The sequence below is a fragment of the Corvus kubaryi genome, unplaced genomic scaffold (genome assembly GCF_017639235.1).
Source record: "Corvus kubaryi isolate FWS band 111438036 unplaced genomic scaffold, C.kubaryi_AGA036_p1.0 138, whole genome shotgun sequence".
In the NCBI taxonomy this organism is placed as follows: Eukaryota; Metazoa; Chordata; class Aves; order Passeriformes; family Corvidae; genus Corvus; species Corvus kubaryi.
Window position 1 is genome coordinate 19,138,920 of NW_024580672.1, and position 20,392 is coordinate 19,159,311.

The 20,392-nt window shown below is 43.6% G+C and overlaps 1 protein-coding gene across 11 annotated transcripts in view; it reads right to left on the minus strand.

The window, feature by feature from the left end:
- The window catches only part of FGFR2 (fibroblast growth factor receptor 2), a 79,896-nt gene extending 59,510 nt beyond the window's left edge, over positions 1 to 20,386 (minus strand). Inside the window, exons 1-3 of one of the 11 annotated variants that reach the window (XM_042019473.1) lie at positions 20,355 to 20,386; positions 15,741 to 15,997; positions 496 to 762 (exon numbers count right to left, since the gene is read on the minus strand). In XM_042019473.1, coding sequence (XP_041875407.1) covers positions 496 to 762; positions 15,741 to 15,915 — 442 coding nt within the window. In that variant the 5' untranslated portion in view covers positions 15,916 to 15,997; positions 20,355 to 20,386. Of the gene's footprint in view, positions 1 to 495; positions 763 to 15,740; positions 15,998 to 18,203; positions 18,673 to 20,354 lie in introns of those variants that run through there. The other 10 variants (XM_042019474.1, XM_042019471.1, XM_042019472.1 and 7 more) reach the window with 10 other exon arrangements.
- Between the last annotated feature and the right edge of the window lie 6 nt (positions 20,387 to 20,392).

The following is a 20,392-nucleotide window of genomic DNA, read 5'->3' on the forward strand; positions in this document are numbered from 1 at the left end:
TAACAAAACTAGCTAATAGTCCTGAAGTGCTACAAAGTTTCCCAAGGGAGTCTGCTAATTGCAAAAGAAATCTCTTTCCACTTAAAATTTTAATTTCTGTTGGAGAAATTCAGTTGAACAGAACTGAGCATCTCCAGAACAATTTATCTCTAAACTTGAAGGATGTAGAACACCTTTTTTCCTCTTCTGATTCAGGGGGCAAAAACTGTATTCATTCTACTGTCTTTATCATCATCACAGCAACTCTGTCTAATTTAATCCTGTCAGAGTGGCATAAAACAGAGAGCTCTTCAGCAGCTGTTAATCACTACAGAGCCCGTAGATACAAACTGAGTCCATTTCAGGGTCAGGACAAGGAGAAAAATCCCCAAAACAGCTAGAGAACTCAGCTTAACTCACTGTGCCCAAGTGGACTGTTTCATGTTATGTCATAATGTGTCTTAGCATCACATTTTACAGCTTCTACATGCAAAAACCTGTGTTTGACTCACTCACCTGTAACATTTACAATGAAGTACAGAGTATCACTGTCTAGGGTCCTAACAGCAGTGCAAGCATAGAGGCCCGAATCTCTGGCTGTGGCATCCTTAATTTGTAAGTACTCCCCAATAATCACTGTCCTATTGTCGGGCCCCAAAGGGAGCCCATCCTTAGTCCAACTGATCATGACGGCGTCTCTCAATTGACAGCGCAACTCAAGCGGCTCTCCTGGAAGTGCTGAGTAAACATCTGGCTGAGAGATTTGGTATTTGGTTGGCGGCTCTGCGAAGGTGGAAGGAAAGGAGGAAAAAATAGAAGAAAGAGAAGGGAAAGGAGAGAATTTCCAACACAAGTCAGTCAAGGCCCTTTTCATCCACGGAAATCAAGTTACGTTAAACAAAAAAGTTTCATCCAGATCAGCCCAGCATTCTGTGTTGCAAAACTGAACCGCATGCAAGTTATTTTCAAGAAGTTAACCGCAAGTAAAGCTCAGGCACTTCTGATCAGTGTCTTGGCATGTCCCTTGTCCCCAGTGCCACACTAACACACGACCCTTCTCATTGGTCACAGAGAGCTGGGGACAACGACTGGGGGCTTCAAAGGACTTGTAGGAGCAAGAGGAGTTCAAAAGGCAAATTTTAGTTCCTATCTTAGCATTTGGGTCCACAATTCAAATGAGCAATTATCTTTCCTCACCTGATTTTATTATAAGTGGCTTTTTTGTTTTTAAAACCTGAGAAGTGCTGTTTTGAAAGAAAAGGATACCCAAAAAACCTTTCACTCACCAAGCTAATAAACGTGAATTCCTATACACAGCATATACAATGTCTTTAATTTTCCTCCTTGTGCCCATCACAAAGTCTCTACATTTGCCTCCTACACTGCCAGCACTACTCTCCATGACAGTAACTTTTTCCTTTAAATTCTTTTTTTGCTTCATTACTTTTTTCACAACCTCTCCCAAGTGGAATACAGCAGAAACCCATGAGCACAAGCGAAGCTTTCAAAGTCAAAGTATGCACAGAAGTTCAGAACGAAATGGCTCATCTGTCAGCTCCCTTTTGTAACCCAGTAACAAGAAGAATGTCAAACCACAGTCTTTTTCCAAAAAACTACATCTGCCTATAGTTACTAGAGCTTCATCCCCACCCCTTACAAGGCCAGCTCTCAGCAAGGGGAAAGGAACTGCAGCCCTGGGCACTCCAGACTGTCTCCACAGTGCAGTGGGAAGGCTCAGCACACCTACGATGGACTCAGGCTGTCCCAGATACAGGCACTGCTTCTGGAACTGCTTCCTCCCTACCACCCCAGAATCCCTCTCCTAAGGGCCTCACCAAGGGCGGCAGGAATGGTAAATAAAGGGAAGAAGCACCGAGGCATCTTCTGTTTGCTCAAGGGGAGGGTCAGAGCACACAGACAGCTGCTCACCGTGCACCCTGGCCACGTCCTGCCCTGCACAGGCACCAACTGTGCACCCAGAAATAAAACACCTCTCTGTCTGCTTGGGACTCTGAGGGACTACCAAGAGGTGGCTCTTTGATGTCCACGCTTCCTTCTGAGAACACCAAAACCCTGAAACTGGTATTTCCTTATCCTTGGGGCACAACACTGTCATTTCTTCTACCACACGTTCAACAGGAAAGGCTGAAACAAGCACCACATCTGAGCAGGCTGTAGATGGGAGTCTGGAAACGCTGAAGTTCTGTCAGTAGTTGAGTTTTGTGTAGCCCTGCAAGGAGCAGGGAGTTGGACTTGATGGTCCCCATGAGTCCCTTCCAACTGGAAATACGATTCTGTGACCACCAGAAGGGGCCAGCACAGTGGGGGACTCATGCATTTTAGATATTAGGTTCTACTGATGGGCTTGGAGACAGCATGCCCAGTTTCTCTCCCACTCATCTTGCAATCCTGTTGTTCCAGGCATGTGCCCTCCCAAAGCTTCTCTTGCCTTTTTCCTTAGGGCAAACATGTTTTCTCAAAGAACAGGTTTGACACATGCATCACACCAAGGTGGCACATAAAACCCATCCCAACACGGCCAGTTATGGAGACTGTAAAGCTTCTTGAATTTCGATTTTAAAACAAGGTCTCTAAACTTTCTAGCGTGCGGAGTTCCATCTCAGAGTCTAGGACAGGCTCCAATGCAGCTTTATACCCCTTATAAATGAATTCAGTCTCGCCAATACAGTCACGAACCCACAGATCTGCAGCGCAGGTGTTTCACTGAGTGCTACATCATGCTCTTAGAAATCGAATTTCCAGAAGGAGCATGAGCTCCTTTCTACATGTATTTTGTCACAGTAATGAGTGCATTTGAGTCTGCTTGAGAATTTTTTTTTAATTAGACTTCACTGCGAAATAAAAAAAGGTACCTGAAGCCAGTTACCTAATTTACTTTGAAGTTGGTAAGACTTCTTTGTAACGCTCTACCTGCAAAGAAAATTTCTTTTACAGAGTTTACACTGTGCCAAAAACATACTGGAGTCTAAAAATGTCTTTGTTTAAACTTTTTAAAAGCCACCTTAGGTGATGATACCTCAACCCTCCTTTAAGCGCATTAGAGCCTTTTGCTGAACAGTGCCAGGAAACTCACAGGATGAGCCCACACACAATTAAAAGGAAATTAAAATGAAAATTTTTTAACATCAAATCCCTGATTTCATCTCTTTTAAACTACTAACCCCAAGTTTGCACTGAGTTTTCAACACAAATCCGAATCCAAACTCTAGAAGAGTAATATATTTCAAAATTACAATTAAAAAAAATTCCTCTTACAAAGAAAATTACTGGAACACTCAAGAAAAACAAGTTTCAAATAGGTATTAGCATTTGGTATGCATTATCCTCCTCCATTTCTTTCTCTCTAGAGTATCACGGAAGATGCAGCAAAGTGTTGTCATGATATAATGAAGTCATGTTTGGAAATTGTGAGTTATTTCAGGTAAGCTTTTGTGATGCCAAACTACATTGTAGCAGCACTTAAGTCTGTCACTTTTTATAATGTTTGCCTATAAACTTTTTTCCAGTGTGGGTTTGAAATGGTGCCCAAAAGCAAACAGAGAACAGGTGGGATTCTGAGGCATGAATCCGCCCAACAGCTTCACTGCAAAAATCAACCAGTTCAAACTGTTCAGAAGTTCCCAGCAGCACTTAAACAACCTATGCTGCAAAGTTAACTCTCCCTGGGACACTGCACATGGGTTTTTGCACTGCTCTGAAGTTTAGGGATGAATTTTGAACTCACGTCCATGCTGTACCATCAAACCAATGGCTCCCCTGTGGATAACCCACCATCACACCCATGCCCCTACAGCCCTCTTTGATGCTCTGCCTTGGAACTGGATCCTCAGCCATCACCAGAGGCCTATGAACCAGCCCATTGCTGGATTTGTCACATTAGATATAAATAAATTTTTACAATCAGGGTGGCACTGGCACAGGTTGCCCAGAGAGGCAGTGGATGCCCCAGCCCTGGAAACATTTAAGGCCAGGCTGGACAGGGCTCTGAGCAGTCTGGTCTGGTTGAAGATGTCCCAGCTCATTGCAGGGAGGTTAGACAAGATGGCCTTTAAAGGTCGCTTCCAACCCAAATCATTCCTTGATTCTAAGGCAGCACAAGGTTCCTTTTTAAGCAAATCCTGCAAATCCAGTAACTGTGGCATTGGTCCCTCCTGCAAAGGCGCACTACCTGATGTGAATCACACCTGTCAGTCACCTCTTAAAACACCAAACAAGCAACAAAGGCACGTGCAGAACGACTCTGGGTGTTCTTAAACACTGCAGGACAGGGGACACTGTTTCTGCTTTTTCTGCTCTCAGCTACATCCTTATTTGCAATAGTGGTGCACACAATGTATTTAAACTTCATAGGTGGAGCTGTTGAACAATACTGCCATGGAAAACCAAGCTGCTCTTAAATAAACAGCTGTGAACTTTTTCTCTGCCTGCTCATACAGCCTCACAGCATGGTTTATGCCATCCAGCCAGCAAGTGGAGTAAAGACTATTTGTACAAAAGCCATGACCACAATAGAGGACTGGGGACACTCTGACTGCTCTAGTTCAGATTATTAAGACATGCAATTGCATTCCAAATCATGTTTCTGTTCCAGACTGGGTCACTGAGAGATTGATACTTCCTTATGTTTTAAATTATTATTATTATTATTATTATTATTATTTGTCTCCATTTAATAAAATGCTAACAAGAGCTGCTTATCTTCAGTCTCAAGTCATTTAGTTACTTAGTTACAGAGCCAAATAATGAAACGATCAGCTAATAGCTAACCCCAGCAAAGATTCTCACACAGCTCTCCAGAACACAAAAGCCTCAGACCCCATCAAGCCACTTTCACTTCAAAAGGCTTTAGTAAATAACTAAACACTCACCACAGTGTGCCCAGAAGGGTCAACAGACCTGACCTGTCAAGAATCCAAGAGGTTCATTACAAGATTGAATGTCCCCACAGGGAACACCAGGCTGCCAACCACCACCACTCCTGCTTCTCCTGCCCCTCATCATGGTTTTCCTGTCACTGAGAGAAGTCCAGCAAGACCACACCGAATGAACAACATGGAATGGGGATGTCAAATAGGTCTCATGACTTTGCAAGTCAAGTCCAGGCTTTAGGCTTTCTCCAGGAGGCAGCCCAAGTGTCACCAGTCAGGTGCAGCTCTCCCTCCCTCCCACCTCCCAGGAACACGGTGATGGGATTCTCCCTTAATTTAAGCCAGAAGACCAATATTAAGAGTATCTCCATGTCCTCTTCTGACAATGGATGATAAATTCAGCCTGTAAAAGACACGGCCACCAGTTTAAGAATGCAGAGAGTCATTCCTGGCCATGGTGACCATCTCCCGTTAGCCAACGGCAAACCAAAGCCACAAAGGCTAAGCACATCTCCTCAGACAAAGGGGCACAAAACAGTGCTTGCAATTCATCCATCAGCTGCTCCAAAGCCACTGGATTCCTGCTGTCCCATTTGTACTGTTTCTGCCAGCCAGCTGCCAGCTCTGCCCAGCTCTGCTTCCACCAGGCACCATCAGGAAGTCTCTGTTTCGATAAAACACTTTCCAAATTGCTACAGTTCCTCCCATAATTTTAAAACATTGAAGTTTTTTTTTAAAAAAAAACCCCTTGTCCCTGAACAAGACTCCAAAGAGCATGAATCATTTCCCTGCACCTCTAATGTATAAAAACAAATATGATGAAAAAGACATAGGCCTTGTAGAAAAGCTTTAAACACAAAACTTGAAAGAGCTATCCATGATAGTTACAATCATTAATATGTGGCAGATTCTAAGTCTTTACTTGCTCCTTTAACACACACTCCTGGGCTGCTCTACTTGATAGCAGTGACTTTCACAAAACAAAGTGCCAGATTCTCCAAAATAAATTTTTCCTGGCACGTTTGTTAATCTTGTTATCCTTATAGAATAAGGACGTAACCATCTGATGGGTGAAGACATGAAAGCAGACCAAAAAAAAAAATTACGTAAGGAACAGGAATAATCTTCTTGCCCTGGAAATGAACACTTGCAAAACAGTGTTGCCACATCATACATGGCTGGTGCTCCAGCAAGGATAGAGCTTCCAGCCACACTGACCTGCTGGAGCTTGGACCTTCACACCATGTCAACTCCTATTGAGTGCTACATATACTAAAACCATTTAAAAAAAAGTGAATCTCCTCCAGTTGCAGTAACTTGCCAATGTCATCATGGGTAAGGGAAAATATTACACTGCACTATATCTTGTTTTCCTAAGCTTTGAAGGCTTCGAAAAATAAAAAATTCTGGTGAGCAACAAAGCATTTTGCCACTTGCCAGACTCCTCAGACTAGAAAAAACCTCTACACAGGCACCCAGAAATTATCCCCATGTGATTATATCCCATCTGCCTTGGGTCATACTCCTAGGCAGCAGGTAACTGTCCCCAAGCAGCACTTGGCCCTGGCTACAGCCACCCAGGCCCCATCACACCCAGCAGGACAGAGCAGCAGGAGCAAACCTCATGAGGATGGTCCCCTACTACGTTGGTTGACACAGGGTGAGGGACATGAAGAGTCTCATCAGGGCTTTGATAGCTGCCAAGCAGTTGGGTGGATGTGTCTCACTCACTCCATGGTTAAAGAAAGACTCATTCCCAAAGACAAAGAAATTGTACTTGTCTAGGCTTCATGTAGAGATTAAAAATTCCTACAACTTGCAGCCTGCTTGCTCCTACCTGTCTTTATAGACATGATTGTTGAGTTACGGCTGCACAACCACGCAACCTGCGTCAAAAACACCAAGTATCACGTGCTCGTGGGCTTGGCTGTGTGCTTTATGCTGCTGGAAGCCAGGCCAGGGAAGACTCGGAGCATGCCAAGTTCAAAGCAAACAGCAGAGAGACCAGCAAGGCCACCTCCTGCTGCTGGGAACTGCCCTGCCACTTGTTCCTGTTTGCCCCCATTCCTCACGGTCTGCTCCTCACAGGATGAAGAGTTCTTTACACAGCAGCACCACAGGACTGATCTCCAGATAGTGCAAGAAACAGGAAAGCACCAGGATGGCTTCTGCACAAAGACTTGGAGACCATGGAGGGAAAGAGCACCCCCCAACCTTGAGAAGCCACACCAAACCCCCTAAAATTATCATGCTGCCTTTTGTAATTTCATCAGTTTGATAAACTACAGGCCATCTTCAGGATGTGAATGTTTGGTTCCAGGCACCAAGTTTTGACCATTTCTTTTCAAGTCATAAATGCCACCATCTGCCTAAAGTAAGAGAGTGAAAGTCTCTGTGTTAAGTGAACCGAGGAGTACAACAAACCTAACACACATGTAACACAATCTCAAAAATAATTAACTGCTCTTCAAACTCATTACAGAAGAGTCTTCTCATGTAATCTATTATACAATACAAAGGGGAAATGAATCACTTTTTGCCAGAACCTCAAATGAAAAGCTGAAAAAAAAAATTAATCTCTCTCTAAAAAAGCAGAATTTGAAGCTAGGAACATTTTCTTATTGTTTCTTCTTTCAGCAACAGCAGAACTTCAAATCTCCCTGACCGAATTCTGCACGTAACCAAGTGGCAGAGCAATTAAACCAGGACCTGTTGTTCAGCCCAGCCTTAAAGTCTGCCTGGGAAAGGCTCCATAATAAGATATACAGCCTTGGGAAAGTGTACGAGCACGTATATTTGGTTGCAAAAGGTTTTTCTTGGGTTTAATATTTTCTTCCATCTATTCCAATCTGTAGCTCTTTTTTCAGGTTCTTTATTTGCATTTCAACAGCAACATAAAACCTGAACAGAACATAGCATAGATCCAAACATAAAAACAGAACCTTTGTCTTCCAGGTTCGCCAAAGGCCATGCTCAAGACTATTACTGCTCAACGTGCAAAAGAAATAAATTACAACTGGGAGGTTAAAAATTGCACAGTTCAAAGTTGCAGTGTTAGTTCTGGATGCAGAGAACATCTATTCAGATTCCCTACAAGCAAGTCAGCAGTTGTTTCTTTTGTACACGGTCCCATTTTTACTCGACTATACAAATCCTCTTAATTTTAGCAGCTCATCTGGAAGTCTCATCTTGCCTGTTCCCCTGAAATTCATCTCCCCCCACTTCCTAAAGTGGGATTTGAAAAAAAGTCACTGGAAACAATATCCCCAAAACATCCTCTCAGCACTTTTGAGAGTCCCATCCACAACACACATAAACCACGGGATACTCTCCAAGCACTTCAAAGCCTCAAGGCATACCAGGCTCCCTTTCAACCGAGAGCAATATTTAGGCAAGAGGCATCATAGCTTGTTTAATTCCAGCTCCACACAGAGGACGGTCTCCAGTGGGGACAAAGAACACAGCACAAGCCCTGAAGTGAAAAGCCAGGCTGGCTACCTGCCCTTCCAGGTGGCACACAACCACTCACACAATGCTTCACTTGACCTTCCAGACACCTCCGTCACTCCTGACAGTAGCTGTGGATCCTGGGCACTTTGCCATACTAATGCAACAGGGTTCAAATGCTTCTGAATTGCTAGCAGAGCTATTACTGAGCTGTGGTTCACTGCAGGTTTATTAGAGTCTCCATGTTAATCCTGCACATCTGAAATACCTGTGCTACCCTGCTGAGTAAACAACATCAGGGAAATCTGGGTGCTTCCATACTGTAGTATCTAAACAGCACTATTTTTCATGATTAAACAATGTTTAACAGAACCAAGCTCAAGAACTACTCAAAATTTGAACTGGGGGGCTAAAATTATTTTCAAGAACTGTCGGGCGTCGTTCAGAAGTAGAAATCATATTACTTTCCTTGAAACAAATTAAATATTGCAACACTGAGACACTGAGCAAGGCGCTTTCCAAACTTGCAAAGCCAGTCTCCCAAGAGCAGGTTCTCCTCCTGCCAGCAGCTCACCTCTCCACACAGCCCATCCTGAAGCAAGCGTAGCGTGAACTTTACCGAGTTCCTCTACCCCACAGCTTTTTATTACATTTAAAAACTAAGTTGTTGCGTGGTGCTCTGATCAATTGCTGTCCATCCAACCACAATGGAACCTCCTACAGCCTCGTCCTGGTTGGTGCAGCCCACCAAGGCATCCCCAGCCACAGCATCCCACTCCAACCCCACTCAGAAACAGCCACAACTCCCCTGGGAGAAAGCCTGAGGTGTCACAAAACTCTTTTCCTACCTTTTCCTTCCATGTCACAAAACTATTCAAAATAGAAAAGAGGAAAAAAATAAAAAAAACCAACCAAAATAAGATTTTCTCCTCCCCAACCACCCTCTCATGCTCATTTTTCTCCCTTCCCGTCCTTCAACACGTTTCCCTTTCCAGTAAACCCTCACAAACACAAGCCATTTCCTTGGTACAAAGGAATTTTCCCCTCTTCCCAGTTCTTGTGGCTTTGCTTGACACGGTGAATGTCCCAAACTGACGTTCTTTTGTGGGGGAGGAAAAGCAATAATTACACACAACCTGCAACGTGTGAGGAGGGGAATGAAACTAGGTCAGGTCTCAGCTCCTCAGCTTCACTGGGGTTCACCAAATGCTTTCACTTACAGTCACTTTAAAAATACAATTAAAATAATAATAGCACAGCAAGTGAACAAAGCAGCACCGCAGAATTCAGCATTCTGTCCCTTTCTTTGAAAGGGATAATGGCATTTGTGTGGTGACAAGAGGCAGGAAAACCTGAACCAGCAGAAAATGAAGCCCACAAGACACATCCCTGTACCAGGTGCTCTGATACTCAGAAATCCAGGAAAAACAAACCCATAAAAATAGGGTTCTTTGGAAAAAAAACAAACCAAACAAAACAAAGAAACCACCAGTGATAATTAAGAGATGGGAAAGGACAACCTGGAGACATACATAATCGGTTTATGAGTTATGAACTGGTTTTAAAAGTTTTAAAAAAAAAAATCCACATTAAAAAAAAATCCACTCCTCTTACAGAATCTCTTGTTTTGCAACTGTCCTGGTTGGGAAGCACAGTCCCTAAGGAACAAATGCCAAGGCAGTTCTGCTGACGCTTCCAGCTCCGATTGAAACCCGAAGGGCCAAACTTCCAGCACAGCCCCGGCACTCCCAGAGCACGTTTTGTAATTATAACAGGAGCTGTTGGCTGCTGCACTCCTGCAAATCTGGTCCTTATTTATGATCTGACTCTTACAAAGTTGCTCAGTTGCTCCAACTTCTCTTTCAATCAGCTTAAAAGTCAGTTTAGTCCCTGGTACTTCAAGACGGCGTCTCTGATTTGGGGAGCATTCTGTGCCAAATCTCCCAAAAAAACCCCACTACAAACACGCATTGCAACGTGCTGAACCTAAATTCAAAGGTCTGAGTTCCAAATCAGTTCCCAAATTGCTGTGAGGATGATTTTACACTGGCAGGCTCCGTGCCAAACCAAATATTGCCCCGTTTCCCACCGCCACCACTAACACAAATCAGTGTCCTCTGCAGAAGATGCTCCCACTTGTCCAGCTGGGATTCATGGTCCCTTTTTCAGCCTGAATTTTGCACTTCTTTAACTACACTGAAATAAATTCTCTCCTGTAGTCAAACCAGGTGTGCTATCACACACAGACAAGACATAACTCGCCAAAGTGGGTGATGGTTCTTTTAAAAACACAGATTTAAACTGCTCAGGAGCACTGCTTCACTGTAAAGCTTCAATCTTGAAGAGTTTCAAAATGTTTAACACTTAAAAATCTGATGCTTCCAGTAAGGAATTTTTCTCTATACATGATAGAAAAAGACACGGTTAAGTATTTTTCTTACATTCCCATCTGATCCTATTCATATTAAGGAAACACTAATCCTTGAGTGCTTTTGGTTAAAGACATTTAAAGATCAATTCTACTGAAGCTGGGAAGCTGGATATAGGAATAAGCTCATTAAGAGCTATGCTATGGTTATTATTAAAACACCACAATAGTCCATCGTCTCATGCGTACACAACCTTGCATAACTGGAGACGTCAGCATTTTCATTGTAAATTCTGCTTTCAGAGGTTTCTAACTTGCCTGTAAAAAAGCTGCTATGGCCTGAAATTTGTTGCTATTTCTCTGCCAAGGGAGAACTATTTTAACATTAGGAAACTATGCATTCATTGGAGTTGGCCGCTGGTTTGGGGTTTTATCTATACAAGTGGTTTTAAAATAAAAATAAAAAGATAAAAAAATCCTCACAACTCAGCATCTCTGAAAACCTTCTGGCTCAAAAAAAACCCAAAAAAACAACCCCACGCTAAAGGAATCAAATTCCTAAAAGTTAATGATTATTATAATAATTATTATACCCCTTCAAAAAGCTGCAACTGTATGGCAGATAAGCCTAAAACATGCAATTATTTCTGCTACTTTGCAAAATTGTAGCCACACTGAGAGACTACCAACTCCCAGTGTCTCATCAACACAGACTGTAAATAACAACCCTACCCACGTCCAATTAGTTTGAAGCTCAAGACCATGCCCCTGCTAAAGGGCTGCACATTTTAAACACAGAATGGACACACTAAGACTGATTTAATCTGGCTGTTCATACAATTCCCCAGAATCTCAGCTAGCAAATCCTGTACTGGGCCAAATAACTTACTGAACCAGATCCCTGAAAGGGCATCCAGCCCTCACCCGAAGCTGTGGGGATGTCACATTCCTCCATAATGGGCTTTAATAATTGCCCTGCCTTGAAATAAAATTAAAAGGAAAATAAATTAAAAAGATAAAGCCAGCTCTGATTTAACTAATCAGTTTGAATTATTAATTTAACTTGCAGATATCAAAGCCGCTGTTGTTGTTTAAAAAAGAAAAAACCAAAACAAAAAAGTAACAAGGGAACCCAGGGTGAACTATTTGCTTTATTTTTTCCTACCAAACTGGAAGCAGAGTCCTGATGCTTCTACATCACCTCTGTCCCAGGAAAATGATGGATGTGCAGGATTCCATCAGCCTTGTGACCTCTCGGCAGGGTGGCACTGGCTGGAGAGGACCCATGGGGACACCCTGGGATGGGGAACAGGACAGGGAACATCCCACCACCATAGCATCCCTCCTCCACACACTGCAGCACCTCACAAAATCCCACAGCCTGACCCAGGCAGGTCACAGCAGCTAAAGAAGGATCTCCAAGTGGACAGTGCTGACCACTGTGACCACAGGTGACATTAGCCTTTAAGCACAGCCAACATTTTGACAAAAATGAAGGTACAGTGCTCATATGACTCACCATTTTTACAGAAAGAAGGGTACTGTGCTGAACACACTTATTTTTGAATGCTGTTTAGTGTCAGCAAATGGCTGTGACCAAGTTAAAACCCAAAGGACAACTCGTTACTCACTTCCACCACAAGCACACGTCACCCCTTAAAGGGGGTCTCTCCCCTTCCCTGGTCTCCTAGGAACCTCCCAAATGTAGGACCATTCTGAACTACTGTGTTTTTCACAGGACACAGAAATAGGCTGTCCCTTGTGGAAAGCTTTAAATTAATCCTTTGAAATTTGACCTAAATTAAAAGAACTGAAACGCATTGTCACCACACCGGGCGGCGGCTCCAAGTGGGTGCTCCAAGGACGGTGTCAAGGCATTGCATGTGGGTAAGAGACCAAATTAGCTACCCAGCAGGATGATAACACACAGCCTGGGCAAGGGGAGGTCAAGGGAGAGCTCACTATTTATCAAATATATGTCTAAACTAATTATTCAGTTCACAAAGTAACCCTTCAACCCATGTGTGCGGTCAGAGCCCTTGTGAAACGCTGGCTATCATCAAAGGCCTGGGCACACACAGGCTGAGAGAATGGTGCCTTTGTACACGCTGGGGGAGACTTTATTTCTAAACATTTAAAAGCAGAAAAAGTCTTTTTGCTCCCTAGGATGAAAAGCATATACATAAACACTTGATGTGAGATATAATTTGAGAGCTGACAGTCCCCAGAGAAGTCCTACAGGTCCTGTTCCTGCTCACACTGCGCAATGGCCTCGGGTTTTGCCATCGCTACTTGGGAATAAATAAAGTGCCGAGACTCACCACACTCAGGCCCCTCAGTGAGCACCCACAATATCAGCACCATTATCACTCACAACGGCTCAGGATGCCATTTGCAGTGTGAGCACTTTCATATGGACCAGAGTAATGTCCAGTGGTCACAGAGGGGTATTTATTTACTCAAGATTGACTGTGAATAGCCAAAAAGCACAGCACCTTGATGTATGACATCTTGCACATATCCTGCCTGTACCCATGCAGCTGATTACCCTATTAGCTAAATACTGCTCATGCAAAGCACAAACTTTAGTATTTTTTACACAAACCCAGATACTCTGAAGAAAATTATTGCAAACGTCCCTAAAGTTACATATAGCTGAGAGAAGATATTTTCTCTGTCACAACCAAAGGAACAAATCTCAATTCCTGTTAGCATTGCATCCAGCTTTTCCAATATTCTTGAGTCACTAAGACAATAAATAATAACAACCAAAGCACCTTGTATTAAAAATAAATAAATAAAGACAATTCAGGGCATGTCCATGAAGGAAGACTCAGGAACAGATCAGCAAGTGTCACCAAAGGTCATGGCCCTGCCGACCTTCTCAGCTGGCATGAAATGTCATAGCTCTAATGACTGCAGTCAGCAGCCCCATTGAAAATTTACATTATTAGAGCACCTGACCCCCCAAATTAGCTGTGCCCAAAATGTTTTGGCATTTAATAAATTAAAAAAAAAGTCTACTTTGTCTTTGAAGAGATCTTTTGAAGAGGTTTGTTGTTTTTTTTTTTTTTTTTTTTTTTTTTTTTGTTTTGGCTTGGAGAGCTTGTGGGTGGCAGTGATAGAACCCAGAGAAGGTGATTGTGTAAAAACTTGGTTTTGTTTTGGTTTGGTTTTTTTTATCAAAGGGTTTAATGAAGTACATAAAGGAGGTTTTATTTCCCAAATCTCAGATATAAATCCCACACAATTCCCTCTATTCTGCAGCATAAAAGCTCTTATTATGCCATTAACTTAGAAGCGTTTTCTGATTTTTTTTTTCTTGTTTCTGGTAATGATTTGGGTTCTCACATCTAAAATTGTTTCATGTCAGTAACATTCCTGCCCAGGAAAGAAGTTTTAAATCTTTTTTAACAATTTACTCTTTGATAAAACCCAGATTCCACCCCCTACATACTCACTGTGGAAACAACATATATTTTCAAACTGTGCTTTCCAAAATAATAAAAGCTATTCTTTCCCTGAAAAGTTGAAAAATTACCAGTCACCATGCAAAAAATATTACTCTTCTTCCCGGAAAACATTTCACCAATCTTGCAATCACATTCTTTCTGACTTAACCCTAAAACTAGGGGACCTCACTACAAAGCTAGTCTGAAACCAGAATTATTCATGATTTTGTCATTCCCCTGAAAAGCCAGAAAGGCACCAGATGTTCAATTAACAAATCATACAGTAAGTGGCAACAAGAGTTGGGTGGTTTTTTTTTTTAAATCTCAGGTTACCTTCAAAAGGAGAAAAAAATAAAATCTTTGCTATCAACAATCTCTATGGCTGACAGATGACAATATTGCTATTCTTTGAGAATTTTTTTCAGGAATGCTTGCTAGGGAAGAGGGCTCATCATCTTTAAATAGTTCATCCCCTGCCATCAATAAAAATGTACTTGGACCGGATTCTAAAAATGTGTTAGCTGGTGACGTCTATTTTTAGAGGCAGTGGATAGAAACAAATAAGGTTTGCATGAAGATGTATTAAATAAAAACAAAACTGCATCTGTGGACATGAGTAGCAGAATGTATAAAGGCCAAATTCTCTGCAGCAAGCTTGCCAGGTCAGAAATGCTCTGTGGACTATTATATCAGCTTGACAGCTGAGTTATTAGAACTGTGATCACTCCTCTGAAAGACAGATACAACCTTATGAAAGAAGCCTCACTTCCTCCCCCAGATGCTCACAGAGCAGGAACGACCCAGTACAACACAGTAAAATCATTCTTCAATGCAATCAGTTCACAACAATAAAAAAGCAGCCCCTCCTGAGCTCTCCAGAGAAGAAAACCACTTTGCAAAGCTTGAGGAACAGATAAACCTAGAAGAACATACCAACAGGTGCAGGGTCAAAATAGGAGATTTTATCAAAACACCTCTTCCAACGTGAAGGTCTACATCAGCCTTTGCTTTCACAGCAATAAACTACAGCCCTTCTATTCAGACCTCAACATTTACACCTTCAGAACTTGTGATCCAGGCACTGCTTGGCTATCAACAGCAACAGGGAAGTTTGTTGTGAGTACAAACCCCAACAAAGCTGCAACAGTGTTTTTGCAGAGTGCCCGGCAAAACTAAACATTCACAAATAAAAACTAATGAGATTTCTTTTTCTTGGGACTCCTCAGGTTCATGACCAGCAGCCACTCAGCTGCTTCGTTCCTTCAGACAGCAACACGTAACACACACGAAAGTGCCACAGACTGGTTTCCTTGAAGACCCATTCCTGAAAAACTTTCATCTGTGCACTTTGATTATACAACGTGATGACAGTCCCAAGTGAAATCACTGACACCACTGGCTTGCATAAGAATAAACAAACACATGCTTGTACAAACACAGCCCAAGCGAGAGCAGGGAAAGTCAGAGACCGTAACTCTCCTGGGCTGATCTGTTACTTGCCTTAGATTTACCAGAGCACATGGAAAGATCTTGACTTCTATTTCAGATGTTCAGGCATTTTAAATTAAGTTCTTTTAAGGAATTAAGGATTCTAGAGTGATTTACCTTCGGGTTCCACTGTGGTATCTTCAACAACTAAATTAAATGAGGGTCGAGCCAGGGAAAGTCCAGCCATGGTGACCACCACCAGGCAGATAAGGCAACCCGAATCCCAGCGGACCATCTTTTTAGAGTAAATTCCTGGTCCATTTCCATATCTCCATGTGGACTTTAATCCCATCTGAACACCTCTAGAGAAGCATGGAGAGAAAGCCGTGCCTTCAGCCAGGGTAATGCCTCCTCCCTTGGAACGACGGCTCCTGCTGTGGGGAGGAGAGAGATTTAACACTGTCAGCAAAAACATCTCCAAACACAAACCAAAAACCTTCATAAAGCCTCAAACCGAACTGAGGTGAGAGGGAGGGGAGGAGGATGGGAAAAACAGTTTTCCAGCTTCAAGAATATGTGAAAAGTGAGTGACTTTTCATCTTCTGTTAGCAGTTTCCATCATCACCTGAGGCGTAACCAAGTCCTCCTTGTTTTCACAAAATCACTTCTCTGCACATATTGAGAGCTATTTTACTGACAGAAAAAACATACAGGTTTTCAAAAATGAGAGGCACACACATGTGCAGGCACATAACCTGTAATGCCACAAAATTACCACAATTATACAAATTATATTCTTGTTATTATTTGAAGGTTTATGTAAGTTTGCCTTGTTTTTCATTCCTTCACCTAGGCAGTTCTGCAGCCAGATGAATTTGCAGGAATTCAGTAATTTTCCACAAGGAAAACAGTTGAAAAATATACTCCTTAGACTTGGAAAAATCTGTAAGACTATTTCAATTCAGGACTTCCAGCTCCCCCATGGATGTACCTTCTTCTAACTCAGTTTGCTGTCCTTCGGAAGCCTGAAAATCCTGGACAGGTGAAAGGCTCTAGTCTTCACAATGATATTGGTTTGCTACTCTGCATTACAGGCAATTAAAATCTGTATAAAGTATGGAATAAATTGCAGGAAAGCATCACTTTCCATCCAAACGTGCCAAGATGTGTGCACAAACCTTTCTTTTCTCAGTCTCTCAATGATGCTTATTGAGGTATATTTTTCAGAGGTAGGGAAAAAAAAAAGTCTATTTTATTCACAATAAAAGTAATTTAAATGGATGGAGTTAAGTGCTAATCCAGGCATGGTCTGACAGAGAAGAGAAATGGCACCAAAGTAACTGGCACTCCCTTCAGAGGACCCTGTTGCCTCAACACTGAGATGCCAGGTGAGGGTCAGAAGAGCATCCTCCTCACAGGGTGGTTTAACAGCTCAAGCAGAAGATTAGACCTGATTTTCCGCTTCAGAAATAAAAGACGGGTAAAACCTCAGTAAATGGATAAAACAAGTAACTGCAGCAATTGTTCTAATCTGGTCAATGATTCATCTTACATGTGATGAAACCCAACTGAAATTTGGAGAGCACTCATCTTGAAGGGAAAAAATAACACAAAACCTCTTTTTCCCTCCTGCCCTCAACACTTGAAAATTTAAAAAAACTTAAAAAGGCAGGGAGTGTAGAGATAAAGTCAAACTTCTCCAAACCCCTTGTCATTGGGATGTGGTGTGGTACCTCAGCACACAGGAACAGGGACACAGATTCTCCTTTTATAAAGCCAACCATTAAAAAGTTGATTCTGATTTTATTGCCCTTTTGCTGCCTGTTACATACAAAATTCATAGTACTAAGGACAGAAATGCTGTTGAGGGACATTTTATTTTGGGTACTATATACAGTAACTTCTGGGGTCAGTAAAAACAGATTCTGGTTGACATAAATAAGGCACTTGACGAAAATAATTAATACACGGTATCCCCAGGTGAATCCCTGATACTTCAGGGCAAGCTTTTTCCAACTCAGTTGGTATCCCTTCAAAGCCTCCTTTAGAGATTTCAGCCCGTTTCAAGCATCCCAGACCACAAGCTAGCAACTACCATTAAATCTCCAGCAAAAACACCACCAGACCACTGCACAAACATTTGCGAAGAGTTTGCCCAGCTCTTCTCTAAATAAGCACAGAGCAGGTGTAGAGCTGAAGAGAGCTCTGTCTCTGGGACCAGTTTGTGTCTGGAGCAGGACTGGAGCAAACCCCCCCTGGATGCTGCCCCCCAGGTCAACTGCCCACCTCACTGTCTGGCAGCCACAGCCCTGCAGCTCAGTTTATCCAGCTGTAACGTGGGTAGAAACCCCTAATTAACAACCTGAATGTAATGCTGATTTAATTTCCATAAATCGTCCTGTAAACTCTGATTAAAGTCTATGTCGATAAATGCAAAATCCAATCATGATTTTGCAGAAAGAAAACATACCAGAATGCCAGCATGTATTTCAGACTCCAAGAGCATTAATTCCACTGGCATTCCTGCAGTTTCAGATTTTCAGACTGCACTAAACGCCACTGAAAACACATTTGTGGTTCCTATCCTCATCCTAAATCCTGAAGCGTGCCACAAGGCTACTTGGCCATGCGTCTCCTCACCTGAAGATCTTTGTTGGCTTCTGCATCTGAACATCTGCCGGCAGAAAGAAGGGATTCTTCATCCACAGGGCAGCAGCAAACTCAAAATCGTAGCTTGCAAAGGTGCAACAACGCAAAAACCAAAGCTCTGCACCCATTCATGGAGCCAAACCACTCTTTACCACCACAACAGCAAACAGGTTTCAAGGATTGCCCTTTCCCAAAAGTGCAGTCCAACGAAGATGAAACGAAACCAAATTCTTTTCATAGTTTAATTGCCACAGTCGCTGGGGGACGAGTCTCTGGAAAGACCTCCTGTGCTGGATAATTATGTACCTCTATCTCAATGTTTGGAACACAGCCCCAGCATGCTTTTTGGCCTCCACAATTCTGGCTTCCTGACTACAATACCATAATCCCTCCTGGAGTCTCAGACTCAGTGAAAGCCACACGTAGTGTTTATTTTTCCCCTTGAAAGGGAACTCTGTCTCTCTTCTCAGCCTACACTTTGGGGAGGAGTTGTCAGCCCCCAATGATTGATGGTTCTCCTTGCCACTCGCTCATCAAGTCAATTTTCACCTCGTCACATACCTGCCCAAATTTTCTTTGCCAAACTGACAAGCATGGGAAAGCAGACTGGTTTGGGAGCCCAACCAAATTCCTCCAAGCTGTACTTCAGTTTAAACACACACACACACAAACAAGTAGTACTTGTTCAGCAGTGGCATTAATTAAATTCAATGCTCAGTGTTCTTTTTAATCTACTTGCATTGTTGTTTATAAGATGTTTATCACTCCCCAGGGACAGTACAATTTGTTGAGTATGTTAACCAAATCAATACATTGCTCACTGTATAACTTTTCAGCATCTTTCTCAATTAGGCGGGGAATAGCAAAATCTGAGTGAAATATGGATCTTCACAAAGAACCCTGAAGTCCTCTAAAAGCCCAGTAGCTGCATCAGAAAAATCCAGGTAGATGAAGCTCTACAGCTAACAGCTTTATATACACAATTCCACTGACAGGAATTCTGTGTGGACAGAAAATGACAGAAATACACATCCGTCTACAAGAATATATATACACATATATCTAACAAGACTCTTCAGCAGAGTTCAATCTCCAAGCAAATCTGAGCATCACAGCTATTAAACATTAATTTTGGAGGACTAATGGAAACCGGCTGGCAGCTTCAGTACTTTTTCATTGTTTGAACTTCTTTCATTTGCTTTCCAGGACTACCCTGTTTTTCTCAAGTCTTTTGCCACCAAGAGATCGGGGTGGGGGGGGGGGGGGGAAATCTGCATTTTAATTGACATTCCAGAGAGAGGGAGAAGTCCAGAGGCTGCTGATTGCTGTCTATTCAGCCCAAACAGGCTTTTCAGATGAAAATGAGAAAAGGCTAGTGGAAGATTTACAGGGATTTGGTACAAAGGAAACAATGAAGTTTTAAATGTTGATAGCGTTTCACACCAAACGCATAATGGGTCCCAGTTTGAAGGGGCCGTTTTGCATTTAAATATATATTTCACTGACGATTTCTCTCCCCCCTTATCTCAGACGGGACGGTTGTGCCCTGCGGCCCCGCTCCCGCAGCACGGCGGGGCAGGACCGGGCTGCGCCGGACTCCGACCCGGGGCTGGTACCGAGCCGGGGCTGCTCCTCCGGGGACGAGCCCCCTTTCCTCACCGGTGCTGCCCGTCCGGCTGTCACCGCTGGAACCGTCCCCAAAAACACCCGTGCACCCACCGGGATGCGGGCAAGGCAGCAACACAGCGGTGCTGCTCGGGCTTCCCCCCGCACCGCAGCGGCGACCGATTGACTACAAACCGACCCGCAGTCCCGCCGGGGAGCAGAAGGGAGCCCCGCACCGGCACAGCCCGTCCCGGTCACCCCCGAGCCCTGATCACCGGCACAGCCCGTCCCGGGGATCCCAGAGCCCCGCACCGGCACAGCTCGTCCCGGGGATCCCAGAGCCCCGCACCGGCACAGCCCGTCCCGGGGATCCCAGAGCCCCGCACCGGGCACCCCGAGCCCCGCACACCGGCAGAGCCCCGGGCCCCGCGGAGCGCTGCAGCGCGCACACGGCGCCGAGAGCGCGGCGGGACCCCCAGCCCTGCCCCGCCGCCTCCCCGGGGCCGCCCCTTCCCCCGGCCCGCCCGCTGCCTTTACCTGCGGCGAGAGCGCCGGGCGGGCGGGCTCCGCTCCGC